Here is an 18,074-nt window from a genome sequence, read left to right on the forward strand (position 1 = left end):
ATCGCAAGCTAAAACTAATACGGCCATCCATTCGCCATAATAGGTTAAATTACAAATTACACCTTATAGTTATGTCAAAAATATATATAAGAAGATACTTAGGCCGTACTAAGTTTGGGCCTTGGCCCAACATAACCCACCTTTGCGATAGAAGAATACGGTATACGCTATACTACTCCTTTCGTTCTTCCTCAAACCCAGCCCTAAGTCTCTCTCTCTCTGCTCTCTCTCTCTCTCTCTCAGAGTCTAGGGTTGAAGCAAGAAGGATGACTGCCGAAGAGGACGCCATCGATTCGGCCAGCAGCGCTCGCCGCGAGAGGTTGAGAGCTCTGAGGGCGGCCAAAGAATTCCTCAGCACACCAGATGAGGGTCCAGCCCAGAACGGGAGCACAAGAGAAGAATCCGTCAGTGATGGTGGAGACAAGTATGATTTATTCTTTACTCCATATTAGGTTTTATTGATTTGTTCTCTTTGTTACAGTAATCGGTTTGAAGGGTGCTGCGATAGTGTTCGATTTTGCGTTTGTTTCAGAATAAATCATTGCAAATTTGCGTCTTTGTGCAAAGACACTCTTAACACTACTTCATGCAGCAAAAGAGCGTTAGTACCGATGAACTTGGCTTTGTCTAGATTTGCATTGTGAGAGAAAACTGTTGAATTGTTCTATATGTCAGGGAAAGGATGAATTTGATATTTGCAACATGGGAGTTAAAAGAGTTTTTATCTAGTTTGAGGCAGAAGAAATTTGAGCTTTGTGGACCTTTGCTTTGTTGTTCAGTTCTTTATGTAGCTGCTGGAAAAAGATGTGAGAATCCCATTATGCTTCATAAATTGATAAACTTTTTTCTCTTATGAATTAAGAAACTAGAGAGTAAGAAACCCTAGGAAGTTAATGAATAAAAAGATCTAAATTTTACTAAAAATTTCTTTTTGCTTGCTTTGGTTAGTGTAATAGTATCCCTTGTGATTTGGTAGCAAAGATTGGTAAATTGTTAATGTTTTACTGCTTCATTCAATTCAGGAAATTTGATTATTTAGGTGATTTTTAAGCTCTTTTTTATTTGATTAATGTATGCAGCTTCAAACATATCATTCTTCTAGGCAGTGGCCATTATTTGTTATTAAAGAATACTTGAATATTGAAATCAGAAAGAATTGTCGTGTAAAGAAGAGTCAAATGCCTTTGTACATTGAATAGATGAACTGCTTTACAAAATCTTTTCCTACCAGCCAGTAGCTTTAACAATCCTCTTCCGTTTGTGCTCTAACTAATGTCTGCTTAGGTTACAAGTAAATGTGCAATCATTAAAAGTAATATTAGAGGTTCATATTGTTACTGTTTGTTGTTTCTGATCTTAATCTTTATCAGGAGTGTCATGGCAGTTGAAGAAGATCTTGTAGAACAAGCTGCTACTGAACGCCGTGAGAGGTTGACAGCTCTCAGAACAGCAAAGGAGCTTCTAGAGACACCTGATGATGGCTCAAAGCAAAGTTCTATTACTGCAGAAGATTCTGAGGAAACTGAAGAAGAAAAGTATGATTATAATAAACAAATTCACATATGTCATGCTTGACATATTTTTTCTCCAGTTGCTCATATTATAATTGAAGCCACATAAATATATGGTGCAGTGAGTTTTTTTTATCTTTTTGTGCTTGTGGCAGATAATATGCACACTGAGTGAAGTATATCCATCGACGTAAATGAAATTCTCAACTCTGGTTGCTTCTTGCATCATCTATTTGATTTTCAATAAAGTTACTGTTACTTCTGTATCCGAGTTTGGTGATAAAGAAGCCTGATTATAACATTGAGACATGAGGATCACCGTTGTGCTTGCTTTCATCCTGGAAACCCTGCTCATGCTATTCCCTAACTCAACAGACATCATTTCAATGAACAAAGAGTGGTTATGAGTTATCTGAACACATTCTATTTAGGTCTTGAGGTTTCAGCATGACTATGACGTGAACCTATAGGAAAACCAGTGATGTTTCATGTTTACTTCAGCAAGAAGTACACATTGAGGCTTTCTTTTTAGCTCTTTTGCAATTAAAGATGAAGCATCCGGGCCACACTTTTATCTTGGCTACCCTCTCCATTGATAGTCTGTTATTTGCTGATGGACATATTGATTTTGCACATATGAGCTAGGAACTTTGTATGCTAAAAGGACATTTGAAAAATCCAACAATACATGAGATATTGGATGCAATTAGATGCTGTATTAATGGCTTTATTTGTTTTCCTTTCCTCTTATAGGATGCCAAATATGAAGTTCAGAAACTACCTTCCTCACGATAAGCAACTTCAAGAGGGTAAGGTGGCACCAGTTGTTCTACCCAAGTTTGAAGACCCAGTTGGTGCCGCACCTTTGGAACCTGAGAAAATCGAGGTATTGTATTTTTTTTACCACTGGACCAGGTTCGGTGCTTCTTTAACAGACATTCATCCTAATAAGATCATAAAATTCAGGATCCTTTTGTAAACATTGCTCCAAAGAAGCCAAATTGGGATCTCCGACGGGATGTACAGAAGAAGCTTGATAAGCTTGAGAGGCGCACACAGAAAGCACTATATCAGATTATGCGTGAGTACTTCACAATTTTAATGATTTCAATTTCTATTTTGGCCTTTCCACTTTTCCATTTACAATTTGCACCTCCCTTGAACAGAAGAGCAAGATTCGGGGAAAGAAGCCTTAGAGTCAGGAGATGGCATCAATGGAAATTGATACGGGAGCTTTGAAGCGATTAATTCCACTGATATTATCTTTCGCTGGAACTCTATGATCTACGGAGCCCGGATCATTTCACTAGGATGTTAATCAAGTCAGGAAGTAACTCAACTGAGAAGGTTGTATTATACTGTTAATGTGCTGATCCTACTAAACTGCTGATATGGTATTATTGTTCACGGGAGATCTGAACAGTAAGTTGTTAGCGATGTTATCTTATGCTTAAGATAATTAGTGCCTGGACTTCCAATCCTCTATACATAACCTTCTATTCAAATTGTATTACTCTTATTCTTATCTACTCGCACTGTTATTCTGGAAGAAAGAGGTCTTACATGTCTTGGGTCGATCCTTAGTATTACATCCTTGTGGACATGTCAAGCATATTGCCATTTATCATTGGGTAGGGATTCCTTTGTCTGATCCAGTGAAGCCCATGGGCTTTAATTGTTAAAAAAATAATAATAATAAAAAAGCAAGTTGTGAAGAGTGCAAGATTACTTTTTGAGGCTAGCTCTCTCCTATGATTGTTGAATAATTGGGTCAATAATTTTATTTAAAAATAGATTATAACCAGTTTAAATCATATATTGCTCCAATAAAAGAATCCACTAAATATCTCAAAGCATAAGAATTATAACAACTAACACAACTTACAAGGTGTCAATTTTGTTCCATTGTGATGTCTACCTACTTCACTTAAATATTCGTTCCTATCCATCCACCTTTGTCCTTTCCCTTCTCTGCAACAAATAACCAAAACCAGAAACCAGTCCACTCTACCCCCAATAATGGGAGACCTCTCAGGCATCCTCACCGCCGCTCGCCCCTTCCTCCGCGGCGATCTCGCCGCCGTCGACCCAGATCTCCCTTCATTCGTCTCCGTCCTCGTCTCCGTCGGGGCCGGCGAGTGCTGGCACAAGCACTCGACCTTCCTCTCCCACCTCGTCGACGTCTACCGAATACTAAAGCTATGGGGCGCCCCCGACTCCGTCGCGCGATGCGGGCTCTTCCACTCTGCCTACTCCAACTCCTACGTCAACCTCGCCATATTTGATCCCAACACCACGAGGAATTACGTTCGAGACCTCGTCGGGGAGCAAGCCGAGAGGCTCATACACCTCTTCTGCGTCGTTCCGAGGCAGAGTCTGATACACGACGACTTGCTTTTCCATTATAGCGATGGGGATTTCGTCGAACATCTGGCGCAGTCCGAGGCGGCGATTCGCGACAAGGTGTTCGATAGGAGCCAGCCGTGGAGAAAGAAGCTCCAGGGGCTGCTTCCTGCCGAAGGGATCAAGGTGAGTTGCACAGAAACTATTCTATTTAATTTATTTGGTCTTTTTTTTTTTGTGAAAAATTACTACCAACTTTTCGAATTTATCGCAAAAAAAACTCCTCACTTTTAGATTACAACTATGTGGTCACAATATTCTATATCAATTAATAAGAAATTTATTTCAGGGATCAGAAGAAATTTAATTGCATAGTGAGAAAAGAGGAGAAAAAAAAGGAGTAACTAAAATTCGAAAACTTGAAAAAGAGAGGGAGAGTTTTTAACAATAAGATCAAAATATAGGTGATTTAATGCATAAAAAAGTTCCTATTTGTTTTGAAACTTGAATTAGAGTTTTGAAATCAAATGCGCCAGGTGAAGCATATCAGAACGGGGGAGGACGTTACAGTCTCGAGGAGAATAATAGCAACCTTTGTTTTGATGACCATGGCCGACTTCAGTGACCAGCTCTACGACTGGCAAGACAAGCTCTTCGACAACAAAGACGGCAAGCTGGAGTTCTCCGGCAGCAGCCCGGCCGCGCTGTGGCCGGGCAAAGGGAAGCCAGGACTGTGGCTGAGCTCAATATCAAGGATGGGTGCATTGTACACTCTGATAGTGAGAGAGGAGGAGATCTTCTCAAAGGAAAGAGGAGGAGGTGGAGTTGATAGAGACGAGGAGATAGAGTTAGTGATACCACCAGTGCTTGATAACTGCACAAAAGTGTTGAATCCTAAAGAACAAACAGCTGCAAGGGATTTATACTGGGAAGCTGCTTGCAGTGATGTGAAGAAGGAAGAGGAATGGGAGAGAGTGGAGAAGTTGTTATTGGAGAGTGTTGAGAAGAACCCATTTGTGGGAGAGCCTCATTTGGTGTTGGGCCAAGTCTACTTGAACTTGGGGAGGTATGAGGAGGCTGAGAGAGAAGCAGAGGAGGGGTTGAAGTTGATATTGGAGTGGGGGAGTAGTTGGGATAAGAGGATGACATGGGAAGGGTGGGTGTCTTGGGGGAGAGTGATGTTGGCCAAGGCAAAGGAGAGGTCATGGCCACAGGCTGCATGGGGGATCATTAACTTGGGGCTTGTCAGTTGAAAGCTTATGATGATTTGTCTCTACTAAGGTTATTGGCTTGTGGTGGCCCAACTAAAATAAAGCTTATAGTCATTGGAATGTGCAAATGGGTGTCTTCTGTTCATATCGAGATTAACAAGAGGGAAGAAGAAAGAAAGAACAATGTTATCTTTAAATTGATCATCTTTTAAACTAATTCGGCTAATAGTTTGATAGGACCAGTACATTATGTCTTATTTAATTTGAGGCTCGAGCTCAATTAGTTAATCTCATTTATTAATTTTGATTTTTTTAAAGAGTAATTTGATTAGATATGAAAAATGACTGAACCACGCTATTCTTTAAATTTGATCTATCTTTTAAACTAATTCGAGTAATAGTTTGATAGGACTAGTAGTTCAACTATGCATAAGAACTACACTATGTATTGTTGTCGATTGTTGCGGATATTCGCAAAGCCACTATCAGTATCAGCATCTCGTGAGTCGTGACAAGGATATATCACTGCCTCCAACAACCTCCTCACGTGATTAAACAGCAGGCCACAAACTTTTATTTGAAATCATCCTAACTTGCCATCTTTCCATGATGCTTTTGACTGTAAGGGAAAGGTCTATATCACCTTAATATACCAACAAAGCAATAAGTTCGGCATTAGTTCAATCAAAAATACAAAGTTCGCCATCAGTTTATATATCATTTTGAGGTGCAAGTAGAACCATCACTCCATCAGAGTTAAAATTCGACTTCAACTGCTACAAAACTACTCGGTATCTTGATCGGTAACAAAAAAAACCAAAGACAGCTGATGTCAAAAGAAACAAGAATAGATTGGACATTTAACCTACGGTTGGAAAGTATTCTATATCTCTTCCTTTTTCTCCACCCTTAAAAAGAAGAAATGCAAGCCAAACAAGAGGAGAACTATTTTATCTCCACCTTCCTCTCATGGCGAAGGGCAGAAGAATCAACATTACGTTATAATCTTTTCCGCCACCTTGCAGAAAAATCCATGAAGAAGTTGCAACAACCGTCACAAACCAAACATCCGGCAATTATTATAGCCCCCACAGCACGACTCGTACACCCTTTGCATGTACCCCCTCCCCTACATCTCGACAACTTTTGCCTCTTTACCCCTCTTCCTCTAGTCACTGTCTTCTCCCAATCTTCCTATATTATTACTCCAATCCAGCTCTTCTACTTATAAACTATAAGCAAATTCTACCACAATGCCTTTCTATACTTCTCACCCTCACAAGAGAGACCTCCCCGCCCTCATCGCTGCCGCCCGCCCCTTCCTCCGAGGCGAGCTTCAGTCCATCGACCCAGAGCTCCCCTCCCTCATTGCTGTCCTCCGCTCGGTCGGTGCAGGCGAATGCTACCACAAGCACGGCACCTTCCTTGCCCACCTTGTTGATGTCTACCGCATACTAAAGCTATGGTGTGCGCCAGATGCCGTCGCGCGCTGTGGCCTTTTCCACTCCTCCTATTCCAACTCCTATGTCAACCTCGCCATCTTCGACCCGCACACCACTCGTGAGCATGTCCAAGACCTCATCGGCACCCAAGCCGAGCGCCTCGTCCATCTTTTCTGTGTCGTCCCACGCCATGCGCTCATCCATGACGACCTCCTCTTCCATTACACCGATGAAGAGCTCATTGAACACTTGGCGCTCTCAGAGATCTCCCTTCGCAACAAAGTGTTTGATGTGGACCAGCCGTGGAGGATGAAGCTTCAGTCTTTACTTCCTGCAGAAGGGATCAAGTTGAAGCATATAAGGACCGGGGAAGCAGTAGCTGTGTCTAGAAGAGTAATGGCCATCTTCATCTTGATGACCATTGCAGACTTCAGTGATCAGTATGTTGACTACCAAGACAAGCTATTCGACAACGAGAATGGAAGGTTGGAATTTGGCGGCAACAACTGGAAAACGCTGTGGCCCGGCTGTGGAAAGCCGGGGTTGTGGATGAACTCACTGTCAAGGCTAGGCGCACTGTATACCCTAATAGTAAGGGAGGAAGAAATCTACATGGAGGAGCAGAAACAAAGAGGAGAAGGTGACAGTAATGTAGCTAGAGATGAAGATATTGAGCTTGTAGTGCCTCCGGTGTTTGACAACTGCACCAAGGTGTTGGATGCCAAGGAACAGATAGTTGCAAGAGAATTGTACTGGGAGGCTATTTGCAGTGATGGGTCAAAGGATGGGGAGTGGAAAAGAGTGGAGGCGATGCTGTTGGAGAGTATTGAGAAAAACCCATTTGTGGGAGAGCCACATCTTGTGCTGGCACAGGTGTATCTGAACCAGGGGAGGTATGAGGAAACTGAGGAAGAGGCAGGGAAGGGGTTGGAATTGATACTGGAGTGGGGAAGCAGCTGGGACAAGAGGATGACATGGGAGGGATGGGTTTCTTGGGGCAGAGTGATGCTGGCAAAGGCAAAAGAGAAGTCATGGCCACAGGATGCATGGGGTATCATAAATCTAGGTCTAGTGAGGTGAATCTAGAAGAGTATAATTGTTGTTTCCTCTTATGTTGTTAACGTATCGTAAGCATGGTCATAAGCCTGTGGAACCTAGTTTGTGTGCTAGTTAACCCATTATCATTGTACTATCACCATGATTCCTAGGTTTATCCAAGAATCATGCCCTGTTCTCCTATATTCAGTTATATGCAAGAATCGAAATTCTGGGATAAAATTTATATGACTAAGTGGGACTTCTAGATTTCAGGACAACAGTACAATGCACAGCCAAGTATACAGTCATCATGATAAACTATAACACTATCCAAAAGCTCATAATCAATAAATAACAGTCTTCTAAATCTATAGAGCATAGTGAGAATGCATTGATACAGTTCAATTTAGAACATAATCTTGATAGGAAGGATCAACAATTATCTTATTAGATTTTTATTTTCTAAATTTTAAAGAAACTGATGGAGATTCACAAGAAATATCTCTGCAGCTTTCTATTTCCAACATTCAGCAATTCACAAGTACATATATATCTTACAATGTAGTGACAATAAAGGATGACATGTCACCAGCCAAGAAATTACTACTGAAACTTACATAAACCATATGTACAAGAATATGTTTAGGATATTTTGCATTATAACTTTATATATGATTAAGCCCTACCATTGTGGTCAGCTAGATGGAACAAGATTAATCTTGAAACTGCAGCCATGTTCACATACCTTGCAGTTGTTTTGTCTGCATCACACCGAAGGGTCAAAATTCCAAAAGATCAACTCATGCAACATTCAAGGACTCACTGTTAGATAAACGCTGATGCTGATTACATTTTATTCTCTGTTGTTTTTTGTTTCTTGCAACTTTGAACTCTTTCTTCACATAATCTGAACAAAAAGCAGTCAAAGCTATTAAAAATTATAGAAATCTTGCATCCGAAGATAATACACTATACCAGAAAACCATCATCAATTAGAAACTGTGATCATACGTTCTATGATCCCAGACCTGTCTATCTAATCTTGCCTAGACTGCCAAGTGAATGTAAAGAGACAGGATATGGTGTAAATCTCTTTTTTATCACTTCAGATAGGCACTCACTGCATAGAGATAAGAGTACATACCTCCTTTTATTAGCCTTACGTGATCATAGAAATATCCCTCGTACCAATTGGAAAGGAATGAAAACAAAATTTACAATTTTCTAAGAAAACCATGGTGTGCAGGTGGTCAAGGGACTGCATGGTGCATATGTGGCATGCAAAGGCCTGTAGGGCTGTGTATGCATTCGGTATTTAACTATACCTAAATTAAAAAAGATGTGCCAAGTAAGTTGAAAATGAAAAGAAATAAACGACCTTGAAGAGAAATATGGAAGATAGATACTTCCCTCTATACAAGGACTTAATATTGTCTGTCTGGAAATAGTTGTATTTAAATAACAATTTAATAAGGCTCCAGCATAGGGACCACAATCACATATTTGGCCGCCTAAACGGGTGAATGGACATTTCTTAGGATAGTGGTAGAAAACACTGTATAGCAGATCCAAATATTTGGGACTAGGCTCAGATATTGTTGTCACTAAAATTATAGAGTATAAAGAACAAATAAATAAAATATATTGCATGACATATGTAGAGTTGTACTTACCCCTCCCACATCCGCTTTCGCCGAGGTGTGGCAAAATTTGATGCTGAAACATCTTCACTACATGCAGCAGAGTAAGGCTTCCCCTCATGATCCAGAGCAGAGAGACCACAGTCACTAAGCAAATCTAGTGTCTCAACCAATTTTGGATCACTTGAAGTGCTTTTCACTCGTTCCTTGAAAAAATCCAACAAGATAATACCTGGAAAAATACAAATAAGAACAACACAAGTGATCAAGGAAAGCCAATACATAAAATGATTCCAATATAATAAAGGAATCAAGATATTCTTTACAAGGTCTCATTGGGAACAGAAGCTTACAGAACATCAATATGACTAATCATGACATCATGGAGAATATTGTAACTCTGCTATCTCTGGCCAACAATATCTAAAATCGATTCTTTTGCAGTTTCATACAATCCAGCAGTTTGCCTCATCTAGTAGATAGTTAAATTGAGTCCATTGTACAACAATCCTAAACTATATCCACTTTACACAGATCCCCTAAACAATTTTCTATGGTTTTCAGGAGTGACAGCCTAAAAAGACAACTTTTCTTCTAGCAAGAACATTAACAACAAGATTACTTTCTGATCAAAGGTAAGGACTATGATAAGCATTGTACAATGTTCTAGTACCCAGAAAAGAGTTACCACATATACTTGGAAACAGTTATGCAAAAATAAGAGATCCTCAGTTACATCAAAAGAATATATTGGAGAATTGCATCAAGAATGTAAAATAACGATAGCACACTCTACACAACATACCAAGAGCACGTAACGTCCTTGCATCAAATTTTTCAGAAAGACCACTGTAGCCTATGTTCTTTGCTCTCATTGTAGCCATCTCTTTTAAGCTGATGAGAAAATCCTGCAAAAATATATTTAAGGAGTACTTAACGATAATACGTTTGCCACATCTGCAGAGCAAAATTAACTATTGAAACCGCAAAGCTAAGGAGAAAGGAAAAGTAGAGACAATGTTAAAAGCAAAAAATAAAATAAAAAAATAAAAATCACCCTTTCTTGGGGTTTAGTCAGTCTCAATAATTCATATACCGAAATTCTTATATGATCTGAACGTGAAGATCCACTTCAAAAAAAATTAGGCAACTATGAGAAATCAGAAGGCGATTCATAACTGAAGTAATTTATATGAAAGATGGGATCTACCGGGTCTACATAAATTGCCACCAATAATATAAAGAGTACAAAGAGCAACTATGAGGATGCCCTGGTAAAAGATGAACTTTTAGTGAGTACTGGCCTTAAAACCTCGAAAACTTGTATTCAATTTCGTACTAGTGATATTATATGAGGACAAGTTGGATTTAAAAGCTAATATTTGTTGTCTTCTTACTCTTCTCTCGTCAACTCTTCTTCTACTTTGCTTGATACCAATCAGAAACTAGATTCATATTTTCATCAGGATATCCTGGAATAATTCCAAGCTCCTGAAATCTTCGACGGAATAACTTGATCAAAACGAATAAAACGGAAAGGGCGTTAGGGTTTGTTGCGACTTACAAGCTCGGGCTCCGAAAGGGAAGAGAGCCACGCGGCGTCTTGGGACCGAGACTTCTCGCCTCCTCCTCCTCCTCCTCCTCCTCCTTCCGCCGCCGGCTTACGAGGTGGATCATTGCTCGCGGACCCCATGGAGAACGACGGTATACGAGTTGGAGCTTTTAGGGTTTCCAATGGAGTGCGGCAACGCTACGAGATAGCCGCGGCGACGGGGAATAACAAAGGGGTGAAGTCTAATGCCTTCGGGCTTTCCCGCGAGGTCGGTTCGAGAATAGTTTTAAGAAGCGAGGGTAAATTTGTAAATGTAGCGCAATGTGGGCTGTCTCTCCCAGTCCCATTTAGTTTCGGTGTAGTCGGCTATTAGATGCGTAACAACTCATTAATTACAGTTATCTATAAATGTTAATTACTTTCTCAAATTTGATACCTCTATGTATATTTTTAGTGTGATTAAAGCTGTTAAATATTGACGATCAATTTGCTATGACCTAATAGTATCTCAGATTAATTTGCACTGAATTCACTCTTGTCATCAATAGCATGGTTTTATGTTAACAACTCAACGATCACACATATCTGTGAAATTTTATAGTATTTGCTTAAATACAATGACCTCAATACAATTAGAGCCGTTACATGATCACAATCAATTTGTTAGAATCCAATAGTATTTCAGATTGACCCACACTGAATTTATGCTTGTTTTAGATCATGCAATTCTATGTGTTATATAAGCATAAATAAGCTCTTGAAATTTTTTAGTACTGCGACGGTATTGGATTTAAGTAATTTTTAATTTAAAGATTAATTTGCCATATTTTATGAAAACTTTTAGTAGAAAATTTTTGTTTACTTTATGATTGCCTTTGAGATTATTTAGGTTACTTGATGATGACTATTTCCATTTTTCCTTGCATCATAAGGTTCCTTAGTCTCTTTCTTTCATGTACTTAATACTCAAATTGTTTACTCTAGTGGACTTTCTACTTTTCACTTTACAACTAGACAAGTTGGCTTTCTAGTTTGCAAGCTTCTACAATGCCATTCATCAGACACAAGACAGCATAGACTGCTGACTCAGAGCTTCACCAGCATGTTGGATGTTGGCATGAAGCTTTCTTGGATTGAGAATTTAGTGGAAAAGAAAGGATAAGTATATCATATCTTGCATAGATTCACTTCAAAGGTCGCCTTACAAAAAGTTGGAATAAGAATAGTGGACCAGCCAAACACATGGGATGCCTAAAATCTGGTAGTTATAAAAACAAATTTTGCAACTATTCTCAGTATTCTGATTGCTATGATCAACTGAAATGGAAGTTGAATCCATTGAACAAGTTTATCTTATGCAAAAGGCGATCTGAATCTTTTCCTTTTATCTTTCTGTGACGATGATAGCACCTTTATTTTTGATAAGGTGATGGAAAGTGCACAATAAAGTCTTCATTTCTTTAAAAGTTTAAACACTTGAAAATTTTACAAAGTTTGGAATAGTTCTCCACCTTATAAAAGGCATGCTACTGGTAAACTTGGCATTGGCATTCCACCTTGCAAAGAGCTCTCCAAGCAGTAGCAAATAGCAATATCTTCATCTGATCATGGAGAAAACAAGCCATGACCAAGCCATTGGCATTCCAATAAACACAGTCGGATGTGCATCAGAATTGCCTAAGGAAATAGCTCTTCCTGAGTCAAGCCCCTACCTCCAATTGACTTCATATGGGTCCTCTCAAGTTGAACAAAGTAATGACCATGTCTGGCTGCAATGTTCTTGTAGTATGCTGCATTTGGTACTAATTAATTTTCGATCGATATGCAGGAAAAGTGGATTCAATTATTCACTGGATAAACAAGATGAGCAACAAAGCAGACAGTTGCGTACGACGCCTCAGAGATCATGGTAATGAGCTAACATCTTTCCTTATGCACTAAACTTGATGTTTACAAAAGATTTATATGATATTGGTAATGTTACTGTCTGGAAAATTGAGTGATTGTAACTTTTAGTCATTATTTGGAACTGCAGTGAGCTTAGGACCCAATATTTCGAAGACTGTAAAGGGGAAATTGAGACTGAGTGCAAGGATTCTTCAAGCTGGAGGAATTGAGAGAGTCTTCAGACAAAAATTCACTGTTAGAAAAGGGGAGAAGCTGCTGAATGCCTTCCAATGTTATTTGTCCACCACAACAGGGCCTATTGCTGGACTGCTCTTTATTTCAACTGATAAGATAGCATTCCATAGTGATAGAACTATCACAGTCACTTCTCCCAAAGGAAACTTAGCCAAAGTCCCCTACAAGGTATCAATTCTTCCGTATATTATACAGTTGGCTACTAGCTCTAAGGTGGCAAACCATCAAAAATTTTTGTAAGAATTGACCGAATTCATCCTTATTTTCAGGTCTTGATACCATTGAGGAGGATAGAGCAAGCATGCGAAAGAGAGAATCTGGACAAGCCAAACCAAAAGTACATCCAGATAGTTACAGTTGACAAATGTGAGTGTTGGTTTATGGGTTTTATTAGTCCAAAGAGATCTTTCAAGTACCTTCAACAAGCCATCTTTGAAGTGCAAGAAAGACTGTCAGAGTAGTTCAAAAACTTGGAAGAGTATTGTGAGATGGTTCTTGTGCATGGAGTGTGCATGGAGTGGGGAAAAGAGAGTCCTGTAATCAATTGGAAGGTGCTCCTTTTCTTTTTCCTCTAGAGTAGTGTGTTGTAAAAAATGTAGCAGGAGTGTGATGCCACTCTTCATCTTTTTCTAGAAGAGTTGGTGATTTCTAAGATATGAAAGATATCAGTAAATGAAATAGCATGCAGGTTTTTGTGGATGAAATCTTATCTCTTGCTAATTCAGTAATGCAGTCTTGTTAGATTTCATAACAGTCCATAAATTTTAAAATGCTGCTCATTTCCGGTGACTCTTTTATAATTTAATTACATTTAACTTCTTTTTCTATAATAATAATTTTTTGTGTGTACCATATATATAAATAATTTACATTCTATTATGATAAAATATACATTAACTATAGAAAATATACGTAATCAGTATTATATGCTAAAATAAAAAAATATATATAATATAATTAAATTGTAAAATTCTTGTTAGGTTTCATAAAAGTCCTCCATAATATAAACGTAAATGTAAAAAGTACAATAGGGAAGAACACAGATGCCAATAATGCTGATATTTTATCGTGGAACTTTCTGCTGTTAAACTGTGTACAGTATGTAGGGATACAAAAGAGAACAACAAGTATTTGTGATGAGATCTTTTATTCCTGCGAGTTTCTGCTGCCAGAAATATAGTAACAATTTGTAGAAAAATTACTTCATCTCAGTAAGCCTACTAAGGAAAAGAAAATTACAAAATAATAAAAATCTACTGCACAAGCTTCCTTCTACTGCCCAAATATAGACGAAAGATAGCAGCTTTAAAAATCGAGTCCAACCCCTTTTTTTCCAGTAAATATAGAATCAAACAGTTAAGTTACACGTATGATTTATACACAATTGTAAGTTGAACAATTTCTGTTCTATATGACTGGCAAGTGTTGATTAATTACCAGGAAAGAATAAAATCATTGGCAAGAAAAGATCTCTTTTATGAAAACTTTCTTATGACGAATCTTTGCAACAGGTGAGCACACAGTCATCCAAAAAGCTGGTCAGTTCAGTAGTATAAAGGGCTGGATGGCTTCGAAAATGGTCGACATGAGGTGAAGACACAAAATTGCATGCCTTGACCTCATGACCAACTCTTCTTTGCCTTTCTATAAAAGATTCCACAGATTTTGCAGGAATAACTCTGTCAGCAGAGCTGTATATATAGAATTGTGGGCACTTTGGTTGCTCTGATGACAACAGATCCAAAACGTCCGAGAGCCTCCTGGTAAGAGTGAAGGAAATCATTAGCTAATGCAGCTCATTAGGAATGGAAGATATTTGCAGTCCTATCCCCATTTTTGAAGAGCTCGACTCCATGACTATAAACCTATGATCTCCTCACTAAGTACTAATAGATATTTACAAATTTAGTATCAATAGCTGGTTAATCCTTATCAAAAAAATCTAAGAGCAATTCCAAAATGAAAAACCTATATGGAGGTTGCCTTGATTACAACACATACTAATTACAGATGATCTGCACTCTGAACTTATACAAACTTTGCAAAGTTAACCATATAATAAATGCACCCAATGAAAAGAGAATCACTACCTGTTGATAGCTGGAAGGTTCAGAATCACTTCAAAAAATTTCTCTAAGACCACCAATAAAGCAGTCTCAGTGACTGCTGGTTTAGATTCCACACCAGAATCAACAACAGCAACCATGTCCTTCCTCAAATCCTTCGAATCCATCATTCCTTTTGTTGTTATACTCTGCTTTTTCAGAAAAGCAGCAGAGAAGCCTGAAGCCCAAACCTACAAAATTAAGAGGATGATATTAAACCCTTTAAGACAACAAACTGGAGAACACAAGCAATATAACCAAAGGCAAGAACAATTTCCCCTATGCAAACAGAAAAGCTAATAACTAGCAGCCTGCGACTTGCTAAGAAGTGAATTCAAGAATAATTTACCAACTTAGTAGCTTGAAGGAAAAAAAAAAAAAGGAAAGTAAAGCTCTGATAGTAGAAATCATACAGTTCTGAAACTGGCATCATTTTAACAAAATCTGAGCAAGTGATACTAATAGAAACATAATTCTACAAGGATAAAGAAAGATTACTCAGTTGGAGGCAAAGAAAGGTTGTGGAGGCATAAAGACAGAATCATGATACTAAAAGCACAATAGATCCTTTGAGAGTGATGTTATCCAGGGACAGCATTACTTTAGTGAAAAAATGTCCTTAAATGCATAAGAAACCGAAAATAAGCTTGATAAGGCAACCGATCACACTAAAACAAATGAACTACCAAATGATCCTCTTATGATCAGAATCAATGACCCAAGATAAGAGATAGTTAACCTGTGGATCAGGGGCAGCAACAGGCGCAGAGTCAACAATGCAACCTCTAATCTTCTCCATCACAGAAGAGTCCTGCTTCTGAAATTTCTCCAATATCGCACCATAGCTGCAATAGCACAACCAAATAGTTTACTTAGAGAGCTCCCAGAATGAGATGGTACAAAAGCAAGCGAAGAGAAAACATACGTCAGCCAACCGGTGTTACTGAAAGTATGGAAGATTAAGTTCTTCCCACTCTCTTCTGCAACCCAACCAGCTAGATGATTAGCAAGGGACTCGAGATCCTGCTCAGCTTTGCCCCCAGTGTTGTAACTGATAATATCGGACATTGGAAAGGTAAATGTCACAGCATGGAAACCCCTCGATGTGTACCAATCTGCATATCTTTTCAAATGCTTCTGCTTTGCTCCCAACCACCCGAGTAAAACCACAACCGTCTGAGATTTGGCAGATGAGCACCCATCATTCCCCAGTAACACGCAAGTCCTTGGATCAGGTAGATGCCATCGGTACAAAACATCAGAAGATGAAGAAGGGATCGTGGGCATGCCTTCCTCATAATCCTGGGGTTTAATCAATCTTGCATACTGATACAAAGTGTGAATGGCAGGTGGGGGAGCAACGGATGCCGAAAAAGACCTGTAAAAGGATCCTGGTGCACAAGGAAGATTCACATTTTTGGCACCACAGCTAGCATCACCTAAAGGCTTCCTGTCCCGTGACAAGACTGAGAGACCCGAGAGACCAGTGACAGAAGCCGGACGAAAAGGCTCTGCAGAATTCATAGTGGTGGGTGACAATGCTGCATTCGATTCGGATAATTTATGGTGAGAGAAACGATCGGGAAGGTCTGATGACACAGCAGCAACTGCGACAACCGCAGCAGCAGAGAGAGGCCGATGGAGAGGACCAGAAAGAGAAGCCATCAGAAATTATGTTATCCTTGTCGGATAAACAACCAACAGGCCTGATTCATAGGAAATACCACGCATTATAATTAACAGTACGACATCCAACAAGAAGAACGACAAGGATTTCGCATGATAAGCATCATATCAACAACTTATATATGATAGAAAGAAGAATCTTGCAATTGAAATAAGACAAAGTAAGACATTTTACAAGATAATGAAATCAAACTAACCAAATCTTTGGAGGAGCGGAGACGGGCCGGCTGTCAAAGGAAATTGACAGCCTAGCCCGGCATCAGAAGGCGAACAACTCTCCTTCCTTCAAGCTCCTTGTGTTATTCTTCTCTCTGCAACACCAAAAGCAGAAATTGTTAATTTCTTGTCCTTATCCCTACTTATTCCCGAAATAAATTTAAAAAAAAAAAGACGAAAAGGGACTAGGAACTCGGAAATTTGATTCAGAACAGGAAAGGAAATCTAGCAATATTAGAAAAAGGCTAATTTAAAGGAAAATATAAGGAATCCCCACAAAATTCAAAGAAAAAGGATGCTGTTAATCTAACCTCTTTTGATTCCCCCGCCACCCCAATCCGCGCGATCACTGCATAAAAAACTACGCGCCTCGATTCCCGCGCGGAGCCCTATAAATTTGTGAGGAAAGGGATAAGATGATAACAAACACGGGAAAGGGGATGGATGGCCAAGGTAGCGTCTGGCTTCCGTTCGACGAAATGCCTCAATCACCGCTCTTTCCCTTACGCCTTCCCTCGCGTGCTCTCGTGCGAGATCCTCCCGAATATGCTTTCGGCTTTGTTCTGTTGTTATTTACTAATAGAAAGTAGTAAGAAGGGAAAGGAAGTCGGTGACGGCATCATAGATAGTTTATAAATAGCGCCGTTTGTCGTGGGCCTTCTTCTTTGGAAACGTGGCAAAATCTTAGCCGTGCGTAAATCATACAGTAATATAAATTTGAATTTGAACTCATTTTGGATCCTATTACCTCATGCAAGATTCGGTTGAAGGAAGTAAAATTTGAATTAAAACTGGACGAAATTTTCAAATGTCTACAAAAAAAAAAGAGTAAATATTGGAATAAATAGGCCCAAATGCAACTCTGTTGTATTCTAAGGGGGTTGTTTAGACTTTAGAAACACTAGTAGAGTAATGCATCCAAAACAGTGGAAATTTAAACTTCAGTTTCGCTTTCCCTAACGCTTGTTTGGATCCTAAAATGTAGCAAGACAATGCTCTGATTTTTACATCAAAAATATTATAATTTTGTGGTAAAAAAAAATCTGCTCATATTATAATCTCCCTCTCTTATCTCAGGATCCTTTTCTTGTTTTATTTTTTTGAAAAAAAAAATGTTAGGTGACAATGGATTCATTAAGGAATTATATTACAATCAAAGTTAGATAGAGAACTGATCCAATTCTTACA

General features: G+C 39.0%; 6 protein-coding genes across 6 annotated transcripts; 4 read left to right on the plus strand and 2 right to left on the minus strand.

The window, feature by feature from the left end:
* Positions 1-158: 158 nt before the first annotated feature.
* On the plus strand, positions 159-3,064 carry LOC140788066 (uncharacterized). Its single transcript, XM_073137173.1, has 5 exons — positions 159-424; positions 1,371-1,535; positions 2,265-2,397; positions 2,478-2,592; positions 2,678-3,064. The coding sequence occupies exons 1-5, from the start codon at positions 267-269 to the stop codon at positions 2,734-2,736; spliced, it is 630 nt and encodes a 209-aa protein (XP_072993274.1). The 5' UTR covers positions 159-266; the 3' UTR covers positions 2,737-3,064.
* Positions 3,065-3,121: 57 nt separating this feature from the next.
* Positions 3,122-5,193, plus strand: LOC140788064 (uncharacterized). Its single transcript, XM_073137171.1, has 2 exons — positions 3,122-4,040; positions 4,391-5,193. Exons 1-2 carry the CDS (start codon positions 3,531-3,533, stop codon positions 5,105-5,107), a joined length of 1,227 nt encoding a protein of 408 aa, XP_072993272.1. The 5' UTR covers positions 3,122-3,530; the 3' UTR covers positions 5,108-5,193.
* An 820-nt stretch (positions 5,194-6,013) lies between these two features.
* Positions 6,014-11,013, minus strand: LOC140788065 (uncharacterized). Its single transcript, XM_073137172.1, has 5 exons — positions 10,750-11,013; positions 9,991-10,093; positions 9,219-9,417; positions 8,291-8,452; positions 6,014-6,838 (listed from the first exon to the last, which is right to left on the minus strand). The coding sequence occupies exons 1-4, from the start codon at positions 10,876-10,878 to the stop codon at positions 8,392-8,394; spliced, it is 492 nt and encodes a 163-aa protein (XP_072993273.1). The 5' UTR covers positions 10,879-11,013; the 3' UTR covers positions 6,014-6,838; positions 8,291-8,391.
* On the plus strand, positions 6,319-7,785 carry LOC140788063 (uncharacterized). The gene has a single exon (XM_073137170.1). The coding sequence runs from the start codon at positions 6,319-6,321 to the stop codon at positions 7,585-7,587; it is 1,269 nt and encodes a 422-aa protein (XP_072993271.1). The 3' UTR covers positions 7,588-7,785.
* Positions 11,014-12,273: 1,260 nt separating the features above from the next.
* LOC140789297 (putative GEM-like protein 8) lies at positions 12,274-13,583 on the plus strand. Its single transcript, XM_073138951.1, has 4 exons — positions 12,274-12,489; positions 12,566-12,646; positions 12,773-13,047; positions 13,149-13,583. Exons 1-4 carry the CDS (start codon positions 12,345-12,347, stop codon positions 13,338-13,340), a joined length of 693 nt encoding a protein of 230 aa, XP_072995052.1. The 5' UTR covers positions 12,274-12,344; the 3' UTR covers positions 13,341-13,583.
* Positions 13,584-14,183: 600 nt separating this feature from the next.
* On the minus strand, positions 14,184-17,485 carry LOC140789407 (uncharacterized). The gene is made up of 6 exons (XM_073139098.1): positions 17,198-17,485; positions 16,868-16,981; positions 15,910-16,690; positions 15,724-15,829; positions 14,970-15,175; positions 14,184-14,639 (listed from the first exon to the last, which is right to left on the minus strand). The coding sequence occupies exons 3-6, from the start codon at positions 16,647-16,649 to the stop codon at positions 14,369-14,371; spliced, it is 1,323 nt and encodes a 440-aa protein (XP_072995199.1). The 5' UTR covers positions 16,650-16,690; positions 16,868-16,981; positions 17,198-17,485; the 3' UTR covers positions 14,184-14,368.
* Positions 17,486-18,074: the final 589 nt, after the last annotated feature.

Source organism: Typha latifolia, chromosome 5 (assembly GCF_019914945.1).
Source record: "Typha latifolia isolate L0001 chromosome 5, TyphaL0001v2, whole genome shotgun sequence".
NCBI classification, from domain to species: Eukaryota; Viridiplantae; Streptophyta; class Magnoliopsida; order Poales; family Typhaceae; genus Typha; species Typha latifolia.